This window comes from Eurosta solidaginis, chromosome 2, assembly GCF_040869045.1.
Source record: "Eurosta solidaginis isolate ZX-2024a chromosome 2, ASM4086904v1, whole genome shotgun sequence".
NCBI classification, from domain to species: domain Eukaryota; kingdom Metazoa; phylum Arthropoda; class Insecta; order Diptera; family Tephritidae; genus Eurosta; species Eurosta solidaginis.
Window position 1 is genome coordinate 289221386 of NC_090320.1, and position 22925 is coordinate 289244310.

The 22925-nt window shown below is 37.7% G+C and overlaps 2 protein-coding genes across 7 annotated transcripts in view; one reads left to right on the plus strand and one right to left on the minus strand.

Annotated features, from left to right (window-relative positions):
• LOC137241147 (uncharacterized) overlaps nt 1–8061 on the plus strand; it is a 49770-nt gene extending 41709 nt beyond the window's left edge. For both annotated transcript variants that reach the window (XM_067768443.1, XM_067768442.1), the window contains exon 6: nt 7776–8061. In XM_067768443.1, coding sequence (XP_067624544.1) covers nt 7776–7915 — 140 coding nt within the window. In that variant the 3' untranslated portion in view covers nt 7916–8061. The remainder of the gene's footprint in view (nt 1–7775) is intronic.
• LOC137241140 (tropomyosin-1-like) overlaps nt 1–22925 on the minus strand; it is an 857608-nt gene that overhangs the window by 392471 nt on the left and 442212 nt on the right. The window lies entirely within an intron of this gene.

Genomic DNA, 22925 nt, shown 5'->3' on the forward strand with positions numbered 1-22925 from the left:
ATCAATTGGCACGAAACAGAATAGAAGTAGGATTAATGAAGACAAACAAAAAACCGCTGTGATGGCTGAATGGTTATAGCAGCGGCGCCTAAACGTTGCCGATGAAGGAATTTAGCAGTTCCCGAAATGGATCTATACAACGAGCTTTGGCAGTTGTCTAAAATTTTTTCTTTCTTCTATTCTAATTTAAAAATTTTTTCAATTAAGAAAAAATTTATCATAACAATAATAATGATAAAAAATTATTGTTAGGCCTTGAGCTCGATTCGAACCCGCGATTTTTTTTTTTTGTTCTTGTAACTAATTACTTAATTTTATAGCTTTCATGAAAATGAAATGGTATATTAACTTCGTCCCGAATCACAAAATTGTAAATCATTAACGGAAAATAGATAGGCCCACCATTAAGTATGCCGAAATAATCAGGATGAAGAGCTGAATTGATATAGCCCTGTCCGTCTGTCCGTCTGTCTGTTTGTATGCAAACTAGTCCCTCAATTTTTGAGATATCTTGATAAAATTTGTTGAGCGGGTGTATTTCGGTGTCCGATTAGACATTTGTCGGAACCGGCCGGATCGGAACACTATATCATATATATATCCTCTATATAACCGATTTTTCAGAAACAGAGGATTTTTTCAAATATTAGTATTATAGTATTTAGCATATATCGTTGTCTAAAAAAATCGAGCAGATCGGTGGTATATATATTATATACCCCATATAATCTGTCATTTTTGCCCATTTTTTACTGCTAGAAGCTTCAAATTTCATCAGATTTCATCAAATACTTACGTTTACGTCATATATTGTTGAAATACGTGATTCGTAGTCACAGTTTTTACATGTAGGCCACAAAAAACGTGAAACTTTGCATCCTCACACAAAGTTCCTACCTATTGTTTTATTTTATATTTTTTCTGTTCACTATATATTTCTTATCTTATACATCCGATTATTTGGAGATTACCAATGGGATAAGATTATTGTTCAGCCCCATTCATGAAAGGTATGAAGTCTTCGGCACTTGTTTATACTCATTTCAAAAAAATACTTAGTTTTTTTACCAATTATTTCCAAAAAAACTCTTTGTTCATTTATTTTACTAGTTCTAAATAAAAATGTTGTTTTTCGATTTCTTTTTTATAAAATTTCTGTATTAGTTTTAATTAAATCAATTTTTTAACAAAATCTTTTCTACTTTTCTGTTTATTAACAAGTTTTATAAGTTCTTAAATTTTTTTATTTCTTTACCATTCGTCTCATAAATTCTTTTTTACATTAAAAACTTAAAAAAAAAAAATAAAATTTGTTTGCTAATTTTCTAACAAATTTTCCAATTAGATATAAATAATTTTTTTTTGTATTATTTTAATAATTCAGTTCCTTTTACTAATTTTTTAAAAAAGTTTTTCTGCTATTTCTTTTAATAATTTAATTAAATTCGTTTGTTTAACAATTTTTTTTTAATATTTTTAATATTTTTTTTTCAACAAATATGTCTAGTTATTTTTATCAAATACATTTTTAATAATTTTTCAAACTACTTACTATTTCTCATTGCAATCAATGATCAAATTGATAGGTAATAAAGATTAAATTTATTTTGTGGAAGCCTTCGGTAGCATAGCGGAGAAGAGAAAATTCCAGTAGCGCCAATACAACCGTGGAAGCAACAGAACAAAAATTTCCAAAAGGTGTAGAAAAATTTAGCTCCCAATTTGATTTTCTGCATTGTTCATCTTATAAGATCAAACACTCTTTTAAACAAGTAAGGAAGTCTAAGTTCGGGTGAAACCGAACATTACATACCCATCTGTACACTTGAAATGCTGTTGTTGTGTGTTTTGTGTTTTTAATAATGTTACAAGGCTGCGTATGCATATTACATATGGTTCTATTCTGAACTAATTTTTCTTCGAGTTATGGCTCCCGAAACATAACAAGTAAGGAAGGTTAAATTCGGGTGTAACCGAACATTACATACTCAGTTGAGAGCTATGGTGAAAACATAAGGGAAAATAACCATTTAGGAAAATGAACCTAGGGTAACCCTGGAATGTGTTGTTTGTACGATATGGGTATCAAATGAAAGGTGTTAATGAATATTTTAAAAGGGCGTGATTCTTAGTTCCACAGGTAGACGCCGTTTCGAGATATCGCCATAAAGGTGGACCAGGGGTGACCCTAGAATTTGTTTGTACGACATGGGTATGAAACGAAAGGGGTTAATGAGTATTTTAAAAGGGAGTGGGCCTTAGTTCTATAGGTGGACGCCTTTTCGAGATATCGCCATAAAGGTGGACCAGGGGTGACTACAGAATGCGTTTGTACAATATGGGTATCAAACAAAAGGTGTTAATGAGTATTTTAAAAGGGAGTGGGCCTTAGTTCTATAGGTGGACGCCTTTTTGCGATATCACCATAAAGGTGGACCAGAGGTGACTCTAGAATGTGTTTGTACGATATGGGTATCAAATGAAAGGTATTAATGAGGGTTTTAAAAGGGAGTGGCCCTAAGTTGTATATATGAAGGTGTTTTCGAGATATCGACCAAAATGTGGACCAGGGTGACCCAGAACATCATCTGTCGGGTACCACTAATTTATTTATATATGTAATACCACGAACAGTGTTCCTGCCAAGATTTCAAGGGTATTTTATTTCGCCCTGCAGAACTTTTTCATTTTCTTCTACTTAATATGGTAGGTGTCACACCCATTTTACAAAGTTTTTTTCTAAAGTTATATTTTGCGTCAATAAACCAATCCAATTACCATGTTTCATCCATTTTTTCGTATTTGGTATATAATTATGGCTTTTTTTTTTCTTTTTTCGTAATTTTCGATATCGAAAAAGTGGGCGTGGTCATAGTCGGATTTCGGCCATTTTTTACACCAATATAAAGTGAGTTCAGATAAGTACGTGAACTGAGTTTAGTAAAGATATATCGATTTTTGCTCAAGATATCGTGTTAACGGCCGAGCGGAAGGACAGACGGTCGACTGTGTATAAAAACTAGGCGTGCCTTCAACCGATTTCGCCCATTCCAGTAACGGCAATACAACCGTGGAAGCAACAAAACAAAAATTTCCAAAAGGTGTAGAAAAATTTAGCTCCCAATTTGATTTTCTGCATTGTTCATCTTAGGAGACCAAACACTCTTTTAAACAAGTAAGGAAGTCAAAGTTCGGGTGAAACCGAACATTACATACCCATCTGTACACTTGAAATGCTGTTGTTGTTTGTTTCGTGTTCTTAAAAATGTTACAAGGCTGCGTATGCATATTACAAATGGTTCTGTTCTGAACTAATTTTTCTTCAAGTTATGGATCCCGAAACATAACAAGTAAGGAAGGTTAAGTTCGGGTGTAACCGAACATTACATACTCAGTTGAGAGCTATGGTGAAAACATAAGGGAAAATAACCATTTAGGAAAATGAACCTAGGGTAACCCTGGAATGTGTTGTTCGTACGATATGAGTATCAAATGAAAGGTGTTAATGAATATTTTAAAAGGGCGTGATTCTTAGTTCCATAGGTAGACGCCGTTTCGAGATATCGCCATAAAGGTGGACCAGGGGTGACCCTAGAATTTGTTTCTACGATATGGGTATCAAACGAAACGGGTTAGTGAGTATTTTAATAGGAAGTGGGCCTTAGTTCTATAGGTGGACGCCTTTTCGAGATATCGCCATAAAGGTGGACCAGGGGTGACTCTAGAATGCGTTTGTACAATATGGGTATCAAACGAAAGGTGTTAATGAATATTTTAAAAGGGAGTGGGCCTTAGTTCTATAGGTGGACGCCTTTTTGAGATATCACCATAAAGGTGGACCAGGGGTGAATATAGAATATGTTTGTACGATATGGATATCAAATGAAAGGTATTAATGAGGGTTTTAAAAGGGAGTGGCCCTAAGTTGTATATATGAAGGTGTTTTCGAGATATCGACCAAAATGTGGACTAGGGTGACCCAGAACATCATCTGTCGGGTACCGCTAATTTATTTATATGTGTAATACCACGAACAGTATTCCTGCCAAGATTTCAAGGGTTTTTTATTTCGCCCTGCAGAACTTTTTTATTTTCTTCTACTTAATATGGTAGGTGTCATACCAAAGTTTTTTTCTAAAGTTATATTTTGCGTCAATAAACCGATCCAATTACCATGTTTCATCCTTTTTTTCATATTTGGTATAGAATTATGGCATTTTTTTCATTTTTCGTAATTTTCGATGTCGAAAAAGTGGGCGTGGTCATAGTCCGATATCGGCCAGTTTTTATACCAAGATAAAGTGAGATGAGATAAGTATGTGAACTAAGTTTAGTAAAGATATATCGATTTTTGCTCAGGTTATCAAGTTAACGGCCAAGCGGAAGGACAGGCGGTCGACTGTGTATAAAAACTGTGCGTGGCTTCAACCGATTTCGCCCATTTTCACAGAAAACAGTTATCGTCACAGAATCTATGCCCCTACCAAATTTCACAAGGATTGGTCAATTTTTGTTCGACTTATGGCAATAAAAGTATTCTAGACGAATTAAATGAAAAAGGGCGGAGCCACGCCCATTTTGAAATTTTCTTTTATTTTTGTATTTTCTTACACCATATCATTACTGGAGTTGAATGTTGACATAATTTACTAATATACTGTAAAGATATTAAATTTTTTGTTAAAATTTGACTTAAAAAAATTTTTTTTTTTAAAAGTGGGCGCGGTCGCTCTCCGATTTTGCTAATTTTTATTAAGCATACATGTAGTAATAAGAGCCAAATTTCAACATGATATCTTTAACGACGGCCAAATTACAGCTTGCAAAACTTTTAAATTACCTTCTTTTCAAAGTGGGCGGTGCCACGCCCATTGTCCAAAATTTTACTCATTTTCTATTCTGCGTCATAAGTTCAACTCATCTACCAAGTTTCATCGCTTTATACGTCTTTGGTAATGAATTATCGCACTTTTTCCGTTTTTCGAAATTTTCGATACCGAAAAAGTGGGCGTGGTTATGGTCCGATATCGTTCATTTTACACAGCGATCTGAGATGAATGCTCAGGAACCTACATACCAAATTTGATCACGATACCTCTAAATTTACTCAAGTTCTCGTGTTAACGGACTGCCGGACGGACATGGCTCAATCAAATTATTTTTCGATCCTGATGATTTTGATATACACAAACCAACCGTTATACAATCAAAGTTTATATACTCTGTGAGCTCTGCTCAACTGAGTATAAGAAATTGCTTAGTCATAAAAGGGGCGTTGCCACGCCCATTTTTTAAATTTGAAGTTTTTCCTAATTATTGTTATAAATCCACTTGGGAAATGAAATACCATTGATATAAAGCTCTTTTTAGTAAAGATATAGCTTATTTTATTCGTCCACGACCCTTTGAAAAATCTTTAATATAAAAGTGGGCGTGGTTTTTAACCCATTTCGTAAATTTTTTTTTTCAAAGAATTCCCTATAGTAAAGGCAACGTCTCTCACGAATTTTGTTACGATAGGTTTCACGATTTTTGGTTTATGATTAATAATATTTGTAAAATTGATTTTATCACAAGTGGGCAGTGCCACCCCCATTTTAAAAAATTTGTTAAAATTTTTATCAAGAGTCTTAATATTAGTCCACTTGTCAAACTTCAACATTTAGGTGTATTGTTTACTAAATAATCAGGTTTTTTGTGTTTTCCAAAATGTTATATATTGTAACGAAATTGCTTGCAAATCCTCTTATTTGCAACCCTCTGCTAAGTTCGTATCGCTAAACTGTTGAATAAATAACTCCAATATTGAATAATTGAAAAATGGCCTTTATTACAGTACTTCACAATAACACTTATACTTTGCAACGAATAGCAAGCTTAATAACCAAACTGATTGATAGCTCAAATGAAACTCTACTATTCAAAATAATTCTGCTATAGCTCGCTAGATAGCGCTTAATCGAAATCTCAAATCAAAACTGAATTCCTTCTTACTCGCCTGCCCCGCTTTTATAGTTTACGCTGCATACTTCTAGGCTCTTCCATTTCCAGAACTTACCAACTATATTCGTGTGTGTATAGTTCTCATTAGTTTCTACTTGTTTACAATTGTCTACTTTTTAGCGCTTCTCAGATGTACATATGTGAGTTTGTAGGTTACAGTCTCCCGCACACACATAAGCGTATAAGTAAATTCATCTGTGTGTGACATCTCATCTCTCGCTGCCTTGTATGTAAATGTTGCTCGTCGGAATGTGTACATATGTGTAGACGCAATTATTGATTCGTTTATGTAGATACATAATGATTGAATTATTGATGTGAATTCACGTCACTGCTTAGCATCGGCCTGGAGATGGCAGCACTCCTTAGTTTTGCTAATATTCGTAACAATATATAAAAAGTGGACGTGATTATCATCCGATTTCGCTCATTTTCAATACCAATCTATTCTGGGTCCAGATAAGCTCGTGTACCAAATTTGGTGAAGATATCTCAATATTTACTCAAGTTTTCATGTTACCGGACAGACGGGCATAGCTCAATCTAATATTTTTTCGATATTGATGATTTTTATGGCAGTCTATATCTATCTCGATTCCTTTATACCTGTACAACCAACCGTTATCCAATATAATACCCTGTTTACAAGTACAGTTGGGTATAAAAATTCTCTACAACTTAAGAAACATGTAAGAAAATCGTCTTGATTCCACACAGCGTTGCCAAATGTGCCGTATTGGCCGGGACATCCCTGCATGCAACTCTGTAAAGAAGAAAAATTCATCCCTACTGTGGTTCTGAAGAAGGTCAATGTTTGACATTTCCCACACCTAAATATTCACTTTGCATGGGGAAGTGTTGTGTTTTAAAATAACGTTTGAAAAAAGAACCCATAGAATATTGAATTCGCATTAAACACAGTAAACGTATTAATTGTTAGCCTGTTTCATAAAAATATTTGGTATGAAGAAATGAGTTAAAAAAGTTTAATTCTATCTAAAAATTATTTCGCCGAATGAGAAACTCATACAAATTTATAGGCGTTTCTTTTTTTTCAATTGTCCCCGGAAATTTTTAAAAATCCCGGGAATTTGGCTTAAATTTGAGCTTTGTCCCGTTAACACGAAATAAAAATCTGGCAACCCTAATTCCATACTATTCGGGCCATATTTGTGATGGGTTTGAGAATTCTAATTGAAAATCCCAAATTAAAGTTAGCCTTGTTCTCAAACCTGCAACATTAGCTCTAGAAATAAACTCAAACAACAATTGGTAGGCAAATTTTTAATATGGGATTTTCACCAACTCTCAATTTAAGATACGTCAAACATTAAGCAAAAGACAGCTGTTTTGTTGGGCTTTGTGTATTTGTATTTGGAATAGGTTTTAGCTATTTTTTCTACAAAACATTTACACTTGCCGATATCACTGGAAGATAATAGATAAATGCATCCGATGATGAAGAGAGTTGTTTTGTTGAATTTTATACACGGTGGAAAGTACGAAAAAAAAAATGACATTGAGCATCGCAATAATTTCGATAACAAACCAAATTCCAAAGGGGATGTGGGTAAATCATTTCCACACTTCTCTTCAAAATAGTCCCTGAACCAAAAGTCTACGTAATAGATTAGAATTCAAAAATCCATTTCTACCTTTAATAAAATTCGAAAAATGCAGGACAAATGGGCGAACGTAATCACAATTTTACATGTCATTCAAAAATCACATATAAACATATTTATAACATTAGTTTCTCTTCCAAAATTTAGAAATGCTTTGGGTTTATACAACACGCTCTAATCCATCCGAGGAAGTCATAAAAGAATACAAGACAATTGCAGAGACCTACGGTTTTAATGTAAATTCACTCGAATCGATCTGTCACGAACCATGCTTTAGATATGTATAGTGTTAAGTTTTAAATATATATGATTAATATCTGCTTTACATTTGTATATACTTTTTGTATATTATAAAAATATAGTTGTCATTTGTATTTGTTAGATATATTATTATAAAACTGAGAATTTTTCAATCTGATTACAAAATATAGAATTGTTTTATTACAAGTTAATATTTTTGCAATAGGTTATAGGACTGTATTGTGAAATTTTTTAAATTTGTAACATGTTTGTTCGGTAATTCTCGGTAAGTTGGCGATTACGTAATTGTATAGCGATAACTACGAGCTATGGAAATATAGAATGCAGCTTATTATGAAGAAGGAAAAGGTTTGGGATGCCTTTGAAAGTCCTGTTCCTGAATCTCCAGATGCCTCATGGAAACAGAGAGACACGGATGCTTCAATATTATTGAACCGGCGGTTAAAGATACGGAAATGGTTCGGATAAGCAGCTGTACGTATGCAAACGATGCTTGGTCTGTCTTGTAGTTTACCGAGCACATGATACATTGATCACGGCGCTAGAGCCGCGAGATGAAAAGGATCTCACAATGACTCTTGTTGAGAATATGTTAATGGAAGAAACTGAGAAAGAAAATCAACGTTTTAAATATGAGGAATCAATATATGGGATGGTATAATGGTGTGAAGATGATAGCGTGCGACAACATCGCGAGCTTGCGGTGGCTGGAGGAAGTGGTTCCAAACCTCAAGGCGAGGCACGAACGCGCTGTTTGAGGTTGTGGCTAAAGCGCAAATCTTCACGGTACCAAAAGTTAAGGTGTAGATACCATACGTGATGAAGTCGGAGGATACACTGCGACTTCTGTATAATCAGAATCCGAACATACCGACACAAGATTGGAAGGTGCTTACTGTATCTCGGCCTACGGAGGAAGGTCAGTTCTACATGTTCCAAATAAACAAGCAGGCGGAGGATATATTGTACATGCAGCTTGGAAAAATGTCCTTTTGCACATGAAAAATTTACATGCGACTTAGGAAAAGAAGTCCCGAGGATAAAAATCCTAACACGCTAGAGGTGGGCGAAGTCGAAAAGGACCTCAAAAGCCTAAGAGAAAAAAAACAGGTGGAGGTAGCCGACGTCACCACGAAGCTGTTAGAAGAGGACCAACCACCAAATGGTGCTGTGACTCGCACAGAGGAACACCCGGCACAACAGCTACGAGAGGCTGAAGGGGGCCTCGAATACTCTAAACCAAAAGGGTAAGGGGAGTGCGACGACGTCACGACGAAGGTGCTGGAGGGGGACAAACAGCCCAATGGTGCTGCGAGTTATACAGATAAATCTCCAACACAGTGAAGTGGCGTCGAACGAACTCCTCCTAACTCTTGAGGAGTGTTCGTTTGACGTGGCGCTGTTCCAGGAGCCGTGGCTCCCATCTGGAGGAAAGGTTTCTGATCTTAGCGCGCAGGTTTGGCCTTTACTACGCGCAAACGGAAGGACGGGTGCGAGTATGGTAAGGAAACAGCTGCATTCATATATGCTGCCTAATTACACTACTGAGGACCTCGCAGTGGTGGCTGTTGAGCAAAGGAATAAGCAGGCATTTATTCTGGCGTCCTGCTACATGGCCCATGCTGCGGAGGTTCCACCGATGGAGTGCAAAAGGCTAGTACATGAAGAAGGGCGCAAAGGGCCGTTGGTCATAGGCGCAGATGCAAATGCGCACCACAATGCGTGGGGAGCAGTGGCGGCGCTAGGCGTCGGCGACTTCGGCCATTGCCGATGGCCTCTCGCCTGAGGGGGCCTCGCAAAAAAGTTTTACAGCTACCTATTTATTTTGAATTTTTAATGACGCCTGTAATACCAGGCGTCTACAAACCCATCTTCGACAAAACATTAATTGTCACCCCTTCAACTCAATGCCGCTAGTAACGCCAGTAACTCTCTGTGCTACTTTCCCTGGGCGACGCCACATTTAGTACTTGTAATATGACTGGTAAGCGACATCTGTAATTCGGTAATCGGAAGTTGCAGCATAATTCGGTAATCGGAAGCTGCAGCGTAATGAGCGGGAGACATCTGTTATCGAGATTTGCTGCTAGTCAACACTTCCACTCAATGCCGTCAGTAACGCCAATAACACTTGTGTTAGAGTGCACGGGGTGATACCCTGCTAACTCACAACTAAGCAGCGCCAAAAATTCTCTTGGCCTTATTACGCTAGCATATGGCGTGGTTGCTCTAGGCTCTAGGTAGGGCATGGTATCGTGGCGTAGCGTCAAAACACAGTTGCGTCAGATGGCGCAATGGTGTTAACTCATTGAGTTGATATCGGCCTCGGTATTGGCTTCATGGTATCGAAGCCAAAAACTAAATCGCCAATATCCACCCTTAGTCTGGCAAGACGACAAATTTAAAATGTGTAGAATTTAATCACCGCTAATCGGAGAGTCAAGAAACTAATGGTGATGTCTTTTCTACACGAAAATATCTCCAGTTTCAGGGACAAACATTTTTAAGATTCTCACTTCGCCCTGTGAAATTGTAGCCACTTAAAATGTTCAGTGCCACCAAAAATTGTAACCATTTTTACAAAGAAATGCAGTTCGTGTGGTTGTTCGCTGTCAACCACGGTTGCCACTTTGGGTCCATTTCGACCAAATTTGGTCCGCTCCAAGCCCGTTTGGTCCGCTGGTCCTTTTTTTCAATTTTGGTCCTCTTTAGGCGAGGCGTCACGATTTTGGTACTTTGATTTGAATTTTGTTACTTTCATAATAATACGCAACGCTGATAAAAAATTTGCTTATTTGAACACCCTGTGAATGAAATCGATTTTCAGTAACTCTCACCAACAGAGCCGACAGCTATTGGTCGGTTTTACACAGGTCGCTTTGTCGTGTAACATTGTGCGTGTCTCGAAGTAAGTGGCGTTAGTGCAATACAATTAGCAAATTTAATGTCAGATCCCGAAATAAAAGCATATATGCTGTTCCTCGCCCATATTCTTAAAATTATAAACACTGTAACGAATTTGCTGAAAATCCTCTTATTTGCAATCCTCTGCTAAGTTCGAATCACTAAACTGTTGAATAAATAACTTCAATTTTGAATAATGGAAAAATGGCCTTTATTAAAATACTTCACAATAACACTTATACTTTGCTACTCGCTGGCTTAATAACCAAACTGATTCATAACTCAAATGAAACTCTACTATTGGCCGCCAGATCGCGTGCTTAATCACTAACTGATTGATAGCTCAACTCAAACTGAACTGAATTACAGCGCCTCTACATCTGTCGCCTTTTATACTCTTTGGTTTCCTCGTTCGCATTTTTCTAGAATCTACTAGCAGTGTCCATGAGCTCTCAAACTTCTCAGCTATAACTAAAATTGCACAATTTTATACATCTTTTAGGCGCTTCCACAATCTACTAGTCCAGTAGCTCTCAAACTTCTCAGATATATGCATGTGTTAGTGCATTGACTCTCCGCTGCTCGTATACGTACATGGTACATATATTTAGACGCAGTTATTGTTTCGTTTATGTAGATACATAATGATTGAATTATTGATGTGAATGTTTGTAGTTTACAGTCTCTCGCGCACACATAGGCGTATAAGTAAATGCATCTGTGTGTGACATCTCTCGGCTGCCTTATATATGTGTATACATCAGGAACATTCATTTCATAGCACAATTGTGCCCTCTGAATTCACACGCATATGATTCGCTCTGTCGTCGTTAATTGAGTTAGTCGTCGCTTGGCACTTGGCGTAGCAACATCAGTGGTGGGTATAGGCAGATCGGTATCAAAATATGTATGAAAAATTATGCGCGATAAACATGTCCGTTGCTTGCTAGTAAGCGACTAAATGAAAAATCAATGTACCCGCACGATCATCGCGACCTTTGCCCTCTCACTAATACAGATGCACTTTCAGTTTTGAATGGCCCTGGTATACATGATTTGATTATTGACGTAAATATCGCTTAGCATGGCCTTAGTGATGGTATAGCTTAGTGATGCTAATATCCGTGACACTGCCCTCCACCTAAGTCTGATCGCTCCGATCAGACAAATCTCTCGATCTAAACGCTGCTAATCTCTCCAAATGAACCACTTTTATTTTGGTTCGTGGTTTGGTAGTGGTTTGTATGCGGTACACTACATCGTTGATCCGTTTTACAACTTTGTATGGACCTTCCCAGTTACACTGCAATTTCGGGGACAAACCTTTTTTTCGTTGTGGGTTGTATAGCAGCACCAAATCTCCTTCCTGAAACCCTTCCGAATTAATTGCTTTATCGTACCGCGCTTTCATCTTGCAACTCATAATCTTTGCTCGTTGCCTTACCAGATTGTGTATCTCTCTCAGCTCTTCTTCCAAGACACCAGTGGATATCTTGACATTCCTCTCCGCATCGGCATCTATCCCATACTTCAAATCAGCTGGCAGTCGAAGGTCATTGCCAAAAATTAACTTTGCGGGAGTTTGGCCCGTTGTGTCATGTACTGCCGATCGGTAGGCCATCAAGAATAATGATATGTGTGTATCCCAGTCCTTATGGTACTTGTCTACTACTTTCCTTAAATGCTCCTCCAATGTTCTATTGAAACGTTCCACCATACCATCGGACTGAGGAAGCAATGCAGTTGTCCGTGTTTTCCGAATGCCCAAATTCTTGCACATTTCTTGGAACACAGCTGATTCAAAATTCCTGCCTTGGTCAGAATGTAACTCCATTGGTACACCATACCTTGCAACCCATTTGTTTTTAACCACTTCTGCTACTGTTTCTGCTTCTTGGTTTGGGATTGGGTATACCTCTGGCCATTTACTGAAATAATCCATAACCACCAGTACGTATTTGTTTCCGCGGTTGCTAGTAGGAAATGGACCTGCGACATCCGTGGCGATCCTTTCAAATGGTGCATCTGAAATATACTGCTTCATCTGGCCATGACTTCGGGTTTTGGGCCCTTTCGCTCTTTTGCATACCTTGCAATTGGCAATCCACTCGGTGACCGACTGACGGCAACCAACCCAATAGAATCTCTGCTTAATTTTCTCGAGTGTCTTCGTGATTCCAAGATGACCTCCACTTGGACCATTGTGCAGCTCGCTGAGCACGTCAGGAATCCTCTTTCTGGGAACAACTATCAGTTTCTTCTTGCATTGACCATCCTCACTCTCCCGTACTCGATGCAGGCAACCGGATATCAATTCTAAACTGTTCCACTGTGTCCAATATGACTTCGCAATGGGACTCTCTGCTGACATCTCCTCTCTGCTTGGTCTTTCGTTTCGTTCGAGCCCTTGCATAACATGTGACAGATCTGTATCTTCTAGCGTACACTTTCTTAGTTGTTTCTTGTCCCATTCATCCGTACACGTTATAGTCATTAGCCGGATATCTATAATGTCTTCTTTAGCCTCGGCCTTTGAGCAGTGCTTGCATTCCAGACTACATGGTCTTCGTGACATTGCATCAGCATTTCCATGGGTACTACCTTTTCGATGCTCAATGGAAAAGTCATAGCTTTGTAGTCGCTCGATCCACCGTGCCAATTGTCCTTCCGGATTACGGAACTGCAGAAGCCATTTCAACGCTACGTGATCTGTCCTGACACGGAATCGCTGGCCGTAGAGGTATTTGTGAAAATGTTTAATGCACTCTACCAATGCCAACAGCTCTCTCCGCGTAACACAGTAGTTCCTCTCTGGTTTTCCAATTGAACGGCTGTAATATGCAACTACCTTCTCTTGTCCATCGACCAGTTGTGATAAAACGGCTCCGATAGCATATCCGCTCGCATCTGTATCTAGAATAAACGTTGATCCTGGAATCGGGTATGCCAACATTGGGGCAGTGCACAACCGCTCTTTCAATGTTTGGAAATCTACTTCTTGCCCCTTCTTCCATTCAAAAGCTTTATTTTTTCTTGTTAGCTCGTTGAGACTATGGGCTACGCTGGAAAAATTTGGTACAAATCGGCGGTAATATGTGCACAGCCCAAGGAAGTTTCTCAATTCATGCAGATTCTGTGGTCTTGGCCAATCCTTTACTGCCTCTATCTTTTCATTCGCTGTACAGACACCTTCTGTCGTTACTTTGTGGCCCAAATAATTTACTTCCTTTTTAAACAGCGTACACTTTTTGGGACTTAACTTCAGACCAACGCCAGCTATTCTCTGGAAAACTTCCTCCAAGTTCTTAAGATGTTCATCAAAACTCTTTCCCAATACGATGATGTCGTCCAGGTACACGAAGCATGTTTTCCAATGTAGTCCTTTCAGTACCTGGTCCATGAGTCTCTCAAAAGTAGCTGGTGCATGACAAAGTCCAAAAGGCATCACTGTAAATGGCCAAAGACCATCACCGGCACTGAAGGCTGTTTTCTCTTTATCTTCCTCCTTCACTTCAACTTGCCAGTAGCCACTTTTCAAGTCCAGTGTGGAAAGCCATTTCGTACCAGATAGCGCGTCCAGAGTGTCGTCAATTCTTGGCAACGGGTAGCTTTCCTTTTTCGTAACGTCATTCAACTTCCGGTAGTCCACGCAAAACCTCATTTTTCCATCCTTCTTCTTTACAAGTACTACCGGTGAGCTCCATGGACTAGCTGATGGTTCGATGACGCCGCTGTCACTCATTCTTGTATGATTTGACTCACAACTTCCCGCTTCGCCAGTGGAACACTACGTGGAGCTTGACGGATCGGCCTCGCATCTCCAGTGTCAATTTGTTGTTTGACAACATTGGTGCGGCCTGGTTTGGAACCATCCTGGTCAAATATGTTCGCGTATTTTATGAGCAGTTGTTTTGCCTTACTCTGATAGGCTTCCTCTAGCCCATGCGTCCATGCCGTGATATCATTTGAAAGATCAGTATTTCTGTATGAAACGTGTTCCTGGAGCTGTTCACAGTTAATAACTAATTCGGCCTCTTGGCATCTTCCCAAAATAGCTCCTTTGGTCAAATTGAATGGTGACTTGAACTCATTGAGTACTCTTACCGGAATACGTCCATCTTGTTTTGTCATAGCCAGGGTTTTTCCTACAAGTATGTTCAGTGCTGATTTATTTGCTGCTTCTACAACCCACAATTTGTTTGTCCCACAATCTCCATCAACCTTTGCCCAGATGACTGCTTCTGATTTTGGTGGTATTTGCTGACTCTCTTCCACCAGCACTCGTTTACTGCTGTAGCCTCTCTCGTAGCCGAAATTAAGTGGCACATCCATGTTCTTATATCGCATCGTCTTGCTTTGCATATCGATGTTGATGCCTTGGTTGATTAAGAAGTCCACTCCAGTTATGATTTCATCAACAATACCTTCCACTATAAAATTGTGTAGTACCGTGACGTTCCCAATTGCTACTTCACATTCTACTTCTCCAATTACCTGGGTGTCTTCTCCAGTGGCTGTACGCAATATTGCTCCTAGCAATGGTCTTATCTTCTTGTTGACTAAATCCGCTCGAATGATGGAATGAGATGCACCCGTATCTACAGTCAGTAAACGTTCCTTTCCACCCACATGTCCTCCGACAGTAAGATTGCTCGACCTTCTTCCAATTTGTGAGATAGAGATTATGGGGCATTCAATTGAGGGAGTCAGCTGTCGCCCCTTGTTGCTGACTTGCTTTAGTTTAACGATTGATTTGTCTTGGAGATTTGCTCATCTCCTTCTGCTCTGCGTTTACGACCACCCACATTGTTGGAACTGTTAGGGTTGGTGTTACAATAACGCGCCATATGCCCTGGCTTTCCACACTTAAAGCATTTGACTGCATCATTATTCTTCTGCTGCGTACCCTTCAATGCTTCCAAAATTGCGTCTACCCAGTCTGGCTTTTCCACTTCCACGCGATGAGCTTTGTACGCTGGCTTACTCAAAAGTGAGGCTGTTTCCTGAGTCAGTGCATGCGATACCGTTTCAGCAAACGTTAGTTTTGGATTCGCATATGTAGCCTGCTTCGTTTCCACATCTCGTATGCCATTTATGAAGCTCTGGGTTTTTACCCTTTCAGTGTATTCCACGGGTGCGTCCGCATTTGCAAGATGAGCCAATCTTTCAATATCTGAAGCAAACTCCTGCAATGTTTCATTTGCTTTTTGGTAGCGGTTTTGCAACTCAATTTGGAATATCTGTTTCCTATGCTCGCTTCCGTAACGTCTCTCTAAAGCGCTCATCAATGTTTCGTAGTGGTTCCGCTCGTACTCTGGGATGGTCTGTAAGATTTCCGCGGCAGGCCCTTTCAGTGCCACGAACAGAGCTGCAAATTTATCTTCAGCATTCCATTGGTTCACTGCTGCGGTCTTCTCAAACTGTAGCTTAAAGACCTGGAAAGGAACAGAACCGTCAAAGGATGGTGTTTTTACCTTTGGATTACTAGTTGATACTGCTGGGCCATTTAGTTGCAACTGCTCGATACGTCCTCTCAAAGCATGCACCTCGGCCTCGATTTTTTCTTCAAACTGTAAAATTGTTGTATCTTGCGCCTCCAACTTCGAGGAAATACGTCCTTCTAGCTCTTCCAGTTGAGCAGAGATCTGCGATGATATCTGTGCTGAAATTTGATATCCGTGCCTCTTGTGCTTCCATCTTCGATGTAATCTGTGTCGACATTTCTGACATACGCATTTCTTGTGCTTCAATCTTCGATGTTATTCGTGTCTCTTGGGATTTCATCTGTGATGACATATACGTTTTCTGTTCTTCTAGTTGAGATGACATATACGTTTTCTGTTCTTCTAGTTGTGATGACATGTTGGTGGATATTTGTGATGACATTTCTGTTATACGTGCCTCTTGCGCTTCCATCTTGGATGTTACTGTCGATGTTTGAGCAGTTATTGCAGCCAATATCATGTTCAAGTCTGTGCTGGTAATTGTCTGCGATGTTTCGTTTTTCTCTTCAATTTTTGTTGTTGTCTCGTCCCCATCAGGATAAAACACATACTCGTCCACATCAATTCCTTCTGCTTCCATTGCCTCTCGTAGCCGTGCCTGAAGTTCGAGTTTAACGCCGCTTGTATTCAATCCACACGGCTCTCCAACTCCTTCTTCAGTTGCTGGATCTTCAATTCACTGAACTTTGCCATGTCCAAGTTGTATTCCCAATCTTCGGAATTTACTCAACAATTCCTCTTCTGACACCAATTGTAACGAATTTGCTGCAAATTCTCTTATTTGCAATCCTCTGCTAAGTTCGAATCACTAAACTGTTGAATAAATAACTCCAACTTTGAATAATGGAAAAATGGCCTTTATTAAAGTACTTAACAATAACACTTATACTTTGCTACTCGCTGGCTTAATAACCAAATTGATTCATAACTCAAATGAAACTCTACTATTGGCCGCCAGATCGCGTGCTTAATCACTAACTGATTGATAGCTCAACTCAAACTGAACTGAATTACAGCGCTTCTACATCTGTCGCCTTTTATACTCTTTGGTTTCCTCGTTCGCATTTTTCTAGAATCTACTAGCATTGTCCATGAGCTCTCAAACTTCTCAGCTATAACTAAAATTGCACAATTTTATACATCTTTTAGGCGCTTCCAGAATCTACTAGTCCAGTAGCTCTCAAACTTCTCAGATATATGCATGTGTTAGTGCATTGACTCTCCGCTGCTCGTATACGTACATGGTACATATATGTTGACGCAATTATTGTTTCGTTTATGTAGATACATAATGATTGAATTATTGATGTGAATGTTTGTAGTTTACAGTCTCGCGCGCATACATAGGCGTATAAGTAAATGCATCTGTGTGTGACATCTCTCGGCTGCCTTATATATGTGTATACATGATTTGATTATTGACGTAAATATCGCTTAGCATGGCATAGCTTAGTGATGCTAATATCCATGACAATACCTTAAATAAAGAGTTCCAATCAGAAAAGATTCGTCTGCTATTCCTATACCATCAAACTGAAGCACACTTCAAGCTTATCTTGAGCAACTTCATGCATAATGAGTACATAAAAAATATTTCGTTGTTTTATAGCTTTTAAACGGTTAAGCGTCTATTAAGTAAGTAAGTAAGTAACTAGTAGTGAACAGCCGAGGCATTGTTAAATAAAGCCCTGCTAAAAATCCAATGTAACTAGGCTCTGTTGATGCGCGCCTGTAAATATACCACACAATTTGGATAAAAAAACATGCTTTGTGGATTGCATTCCAAAAGAAATAGATATTTAGCATTGCATTCTCGAAAAAATTATATACGGCTTTGCATTTGCTACGTTATGGCAAATACGCAACCTTGATGCGTTGCAAATATGTGACATAAGTTATATATAGACCGATCTCTACGATTTTTTAGACAACATTGTAATATATGTAAGCATTGTTTGAAATTCGAAGCTTCTATCTGTTAAAATGGGGCAGAAATTACGAAAAGTGCCAAAAAGTACCCTTATATTCCCTACTTTAGGGAGTTAAGAATTTTGTGTATTTGAAGTTGGAAACGTTGCTACAGCAAATGAAAGCTACGGATCCTGTACAACTTTTTTTCGTTTAAAATTTTTGTTTGCATATTTTCTTTTGTTTTGATAGTTGTTAATTTGCTATTCAAAATTGAAAAAATAAAATACGGGTTTTTATGTTGCGTATTTGCCATGACGTAGCAAATGCATAGCCGTGTAATTTTTTGGCGTTTTGTATAAAACTACTACACTCCCCTATAGCATGCTTGAAAAATTTTTATTTAAGTGATAAAACTTACTACCTTGAATTAAAAAATATTTTTGTTGGAAGTAAATCTGAAGTATTTCTTGAAAGCGATAACTTTACAAATGTACAGCGACTTATGGTAAGAAAAATATTTTAGATTTTTATATTGAACTCTTAAAGCAAATGCAAAAACGCTGATTTTGAGATGTGATATGCAAGTTTTATGTACAACATAATAATACCGACAAGGTATTAACAGAAACCGAAGCTTCTATAATACCGTTAATAAATAACTTTTCGTACTTGAATAAATTGTTATTTTAAGCTTGATAAAGACGTTTTAGCTGTTTGCGAAAAAGTAAGCTTTTATAGAATATAGAAATGGTATGAACGAAAAGTGTTTTGAAGAACTGCTTGGTTTTGTATATGATTTACTGAGTCTTCCACATAGTTCGGCGGACGCAGAGCGAAAATTTTTTGAATTGTCTCTTATTAAAACCAAATTACGCAATAAATTTGAGTTTACTTCAATCAACCACATAATGTTAGCCAAAGGACTTTGTACGCAAAACCCAGGTCCTCATTACGTTTGGTCGCTGAAAAGTTATACAATGAACGATATAAAACTGTTTTTATTATACGTTTTTTTCGACGTAGCCCAGAATATATTATAAACATATATGCTTTAAGGTTTTAAATAAATACACATACATATGTGTATAACACTGAAAAATATGCCCATATGTGATAAAATCTAATTTATTATCATCACCAATAATTATCATCAATTTTAATAGAAGCACTTTTTGTTTGTTTGTAACGTCGTGTTGTTTTGTACTTTTTAAGTAGTTGATTATTACATTGTTTGTATACCAATAAACGAAAACAAATTTTGGTCCCAAATGGAAACAGGCTCTGGCAGCCGTGGTTACTGCGCCAAATGCTCAGCGACAACTAAAGCCGTAGTTACCCACGAACGTACGTAGAAAAAACGTGTAAGCTGACACGACATAACTTATGAGTGTGCAATGTAAACGAAAACTCATCGACGTTCAACGCACGTACGTACGTAGCCCGGAACGTAGACCCCAAATGAATTTTGATTTTTTCCGTAAGGACGTGTCAGCTGATCGCTCTCTCACTAGACAGAGTTGCTTAGTAAACGTTTGTGCGCTAATTTTTGACCGTTTGCAGGTATTATACAAAAAGGGCTAAAGGTTGTTTAAAATTTTGTTGAAATATCATAAAATTATTATATAAAATTGTAGGTTACAAATAAATGAAATAGAAATTCTTATTCAGTATTTGTTTCTGCCATTTTCACCATGAAAATTTGTAATTCCAAAAGTTGATGTTTGCATAAGCATGCATGCAAACTGGTCAATGGCAACTGTGCTTTCCTGTAAACAATACACACACAAATATGTTATGTACATGTACACAGACGCACACATTGATTCTTACGGGCTTGAGGGTTCGGTCAAACGTGTTTCGTACGACAAACGTCCGTACGTACGGCACACGTCGGTGGGTAATTGCCGCTTAACTGCCGCTTAACTGCCGCTTAAATCATTTGGTAAGCAAAGAGCGCAACCTGTCTGTGGGAAGAGCGTAAAGGCGGTGACACAATGACATTTTTCATATAGATGCGTTTAACACAAGCTTATGCATTCCAATAACATCGCCACAATCAACCAAGATGTTGCGTTTGTAAATATGAAGGAACTTCAGACTTGGCAATTGAAGTTTATTACGCCTTACCCATTCACATACAAAATTTCGCGAAGCACTGTAGTAAACATTTTCCCTATACAGCAAAAATAATTGCTAACATATTTTGTGTCGTATTCAATTGTTATATTGCAGTTTTTAATTGTCAAAAATATTAGAAAATTTACCAACCAGTGGGAAAAATAATTTCACTTGCAAAGTGTGCCAACACCCTTAGCCAAAGCAAATGTCAAATTCTTCTTCTTATGATTTGCTTGGAACAAAATTGGGGAGTTGGCTACTTTTCAATATCGGATGGCGCTAGTGTCGCTCATTCTACCATTCTCCATAAAAATACATGCAATATACTCATAATGCATAAGCTTTTGTTAAACTCATCTATAAGAAAAACTGCTTATGTGTCGGAGCTGTCACCTGTTTGTCTGATCAATTGATCTATGAAACTCCGATGTCTGCTTTAAAATCTTGGGATTTAATCACAAGGCGGTTGAATGTATCAGTAACAAGTAAAGGTGTCTAAGTTCGGGTGTAACCGAACATTATATACTCAGCGTGAGCCTCAATTGTACATTTCATTTCAGATAAATTACTATTCTACATAACACGTGGCATCGCCCGTCTCCCCATTTCCTCTTACAATAAAACTTGATAAGTGAAATATCATTGATTCAAAACTATTTCTTGCTAAGTTATGGCTTATTATTCTAGTCTGCGACTCTTTTAAACTAGTTTTATATCTAAGTTGCCGTGGTCTTTAACCGATCCCGTCCATTTTTACTAGAAATACTTTTTGCTATAAGGAAACTATGTGTACACAATTTCATTACGATATGTTAATATTTCTTCGAGTTATGGCTCCCGAGACATAGAAAATTGATTAGTCATAAAAGGGGCAGTGCCACGCCCATTTTCAAACATTTTAGTGTTTTCCAATTTAATGTTATAATTATATTTAGAAAGTAAAATTCTATTGATACAAAGCTCTTTTTCACTAAGATATAGTTTATTATTTTCGTCTACGACCCTTTTAAAAATATTTTATATAAAAGTGGGCGTCGTCTTTAACCGATCGTCCATTTCTTCTAGAAATATTTCCTGCTATAGGGAAAATTTGTGTACCAAATTTTATCACCATCTGTGAATTTTTCTTCGAGTTATGGCTCCCGAGACATAGAAAATTGATTAGTCATGAAAGGGGCGGCGCCACGTCCATTTTTTTAGTTTCAAGTTTTCCTATTTATTTTTACAAATACACTTGGGAAATGAAATACCATTGATATAAAGCTCTTTTTTGCAAAGATATAGCTTATTTTATTCGTCCACGACCCTTTTAAAAATCTTTTATATAAAAGTGGGTGTGGTCCTTAACCGATTTCGTAAATTTTTCTTCAAAGCATTTCTTATGGTAAAGTCAACCTCTCTGCCGAATTTTTTTACGATAGGTTTAACGATTTTTGATTAATAATATTTGTAAAATTGATTTTATCACAAGTGGGCGGTGCTACGCCCATTTTAAAAGAGTTTTTCAAATTTTTATCAAGGGTCTCAATATCAGTCCACACGTAAAATTTCAGCATTCTAAATGGTAATCAGGTTTTTTGTGTTTTCCAAAATGTTATACATATAAAAAGTGGGTGTGGTTATCATCCGATTTCCCTGATTTTCAACATCAATCTATTCTGAGCCCAGATAAGCTCGTGTACCAAATTTTGTAAATATATATCAATATTTAGTCAAGTTATCGACGGAAGGACATGGCTCAATCAATTTTCTTTTCTATACTGATGATTTTTATATATGGAAGTCTATATGTATCTATCTCGATTCCTTTATACCTGTACAACCAACCGTTATTCAATCAAAGTTAATATACTCTGTGTGCAAAGCACTCTGTGTATAAAAAAGCATGTAGTAGATGTGGAGGCAATCACGATTTCAGAGATTGTGTATCAAATGTATATACATAATTGTGTAAACTGTTGTGAGCTAGTCCAGAAAAAATCGATAGATACTGATGTACAGTGTACATTGTACACCATGCTGCGTTTAGCAAGGAATGCCCAGCATATAAATGATATATTCAAGTTAAAACCAAAACTAGAAAGTAGCAATCAAATAGTACCAATTCAATTTGTCTATATCTCAATATTAATAGTATTTTAGGGAACAAAGTAGAATTGGAAAGACTGACTGAAATTAACAATCCAGCTGTAATACTGTGTACTGTAAGATGTACCACAAATTTAATGACGAATGGGGAGTTGAGCATACAAATTTATAACCTAGTCAGATGTGATTCACATAGTAGGCATACTGGTGATGTTTTGGTGTATGCGGATGAATCCATCGAATATAGCATTAAGTATAATAAAGTAATGGCTAAAAATATGTGGTGTATTCTTATGATATTGAAGCATTTTAATCCAAAATGGCAAATCGGTGTGGTTTATCACTCACCGAGCACAAGCGATGCGGATTTCATAAACTACTTACGTACCGTCTTAGGTTGTACTAGTGAGCTGTCTGTTAATAACATTCTAGTAGGCGATTATAATATTAACTTAAATAATATGTCAACATATAGCATACAATTATTTGAACTTTTTAAATCATACTGTAT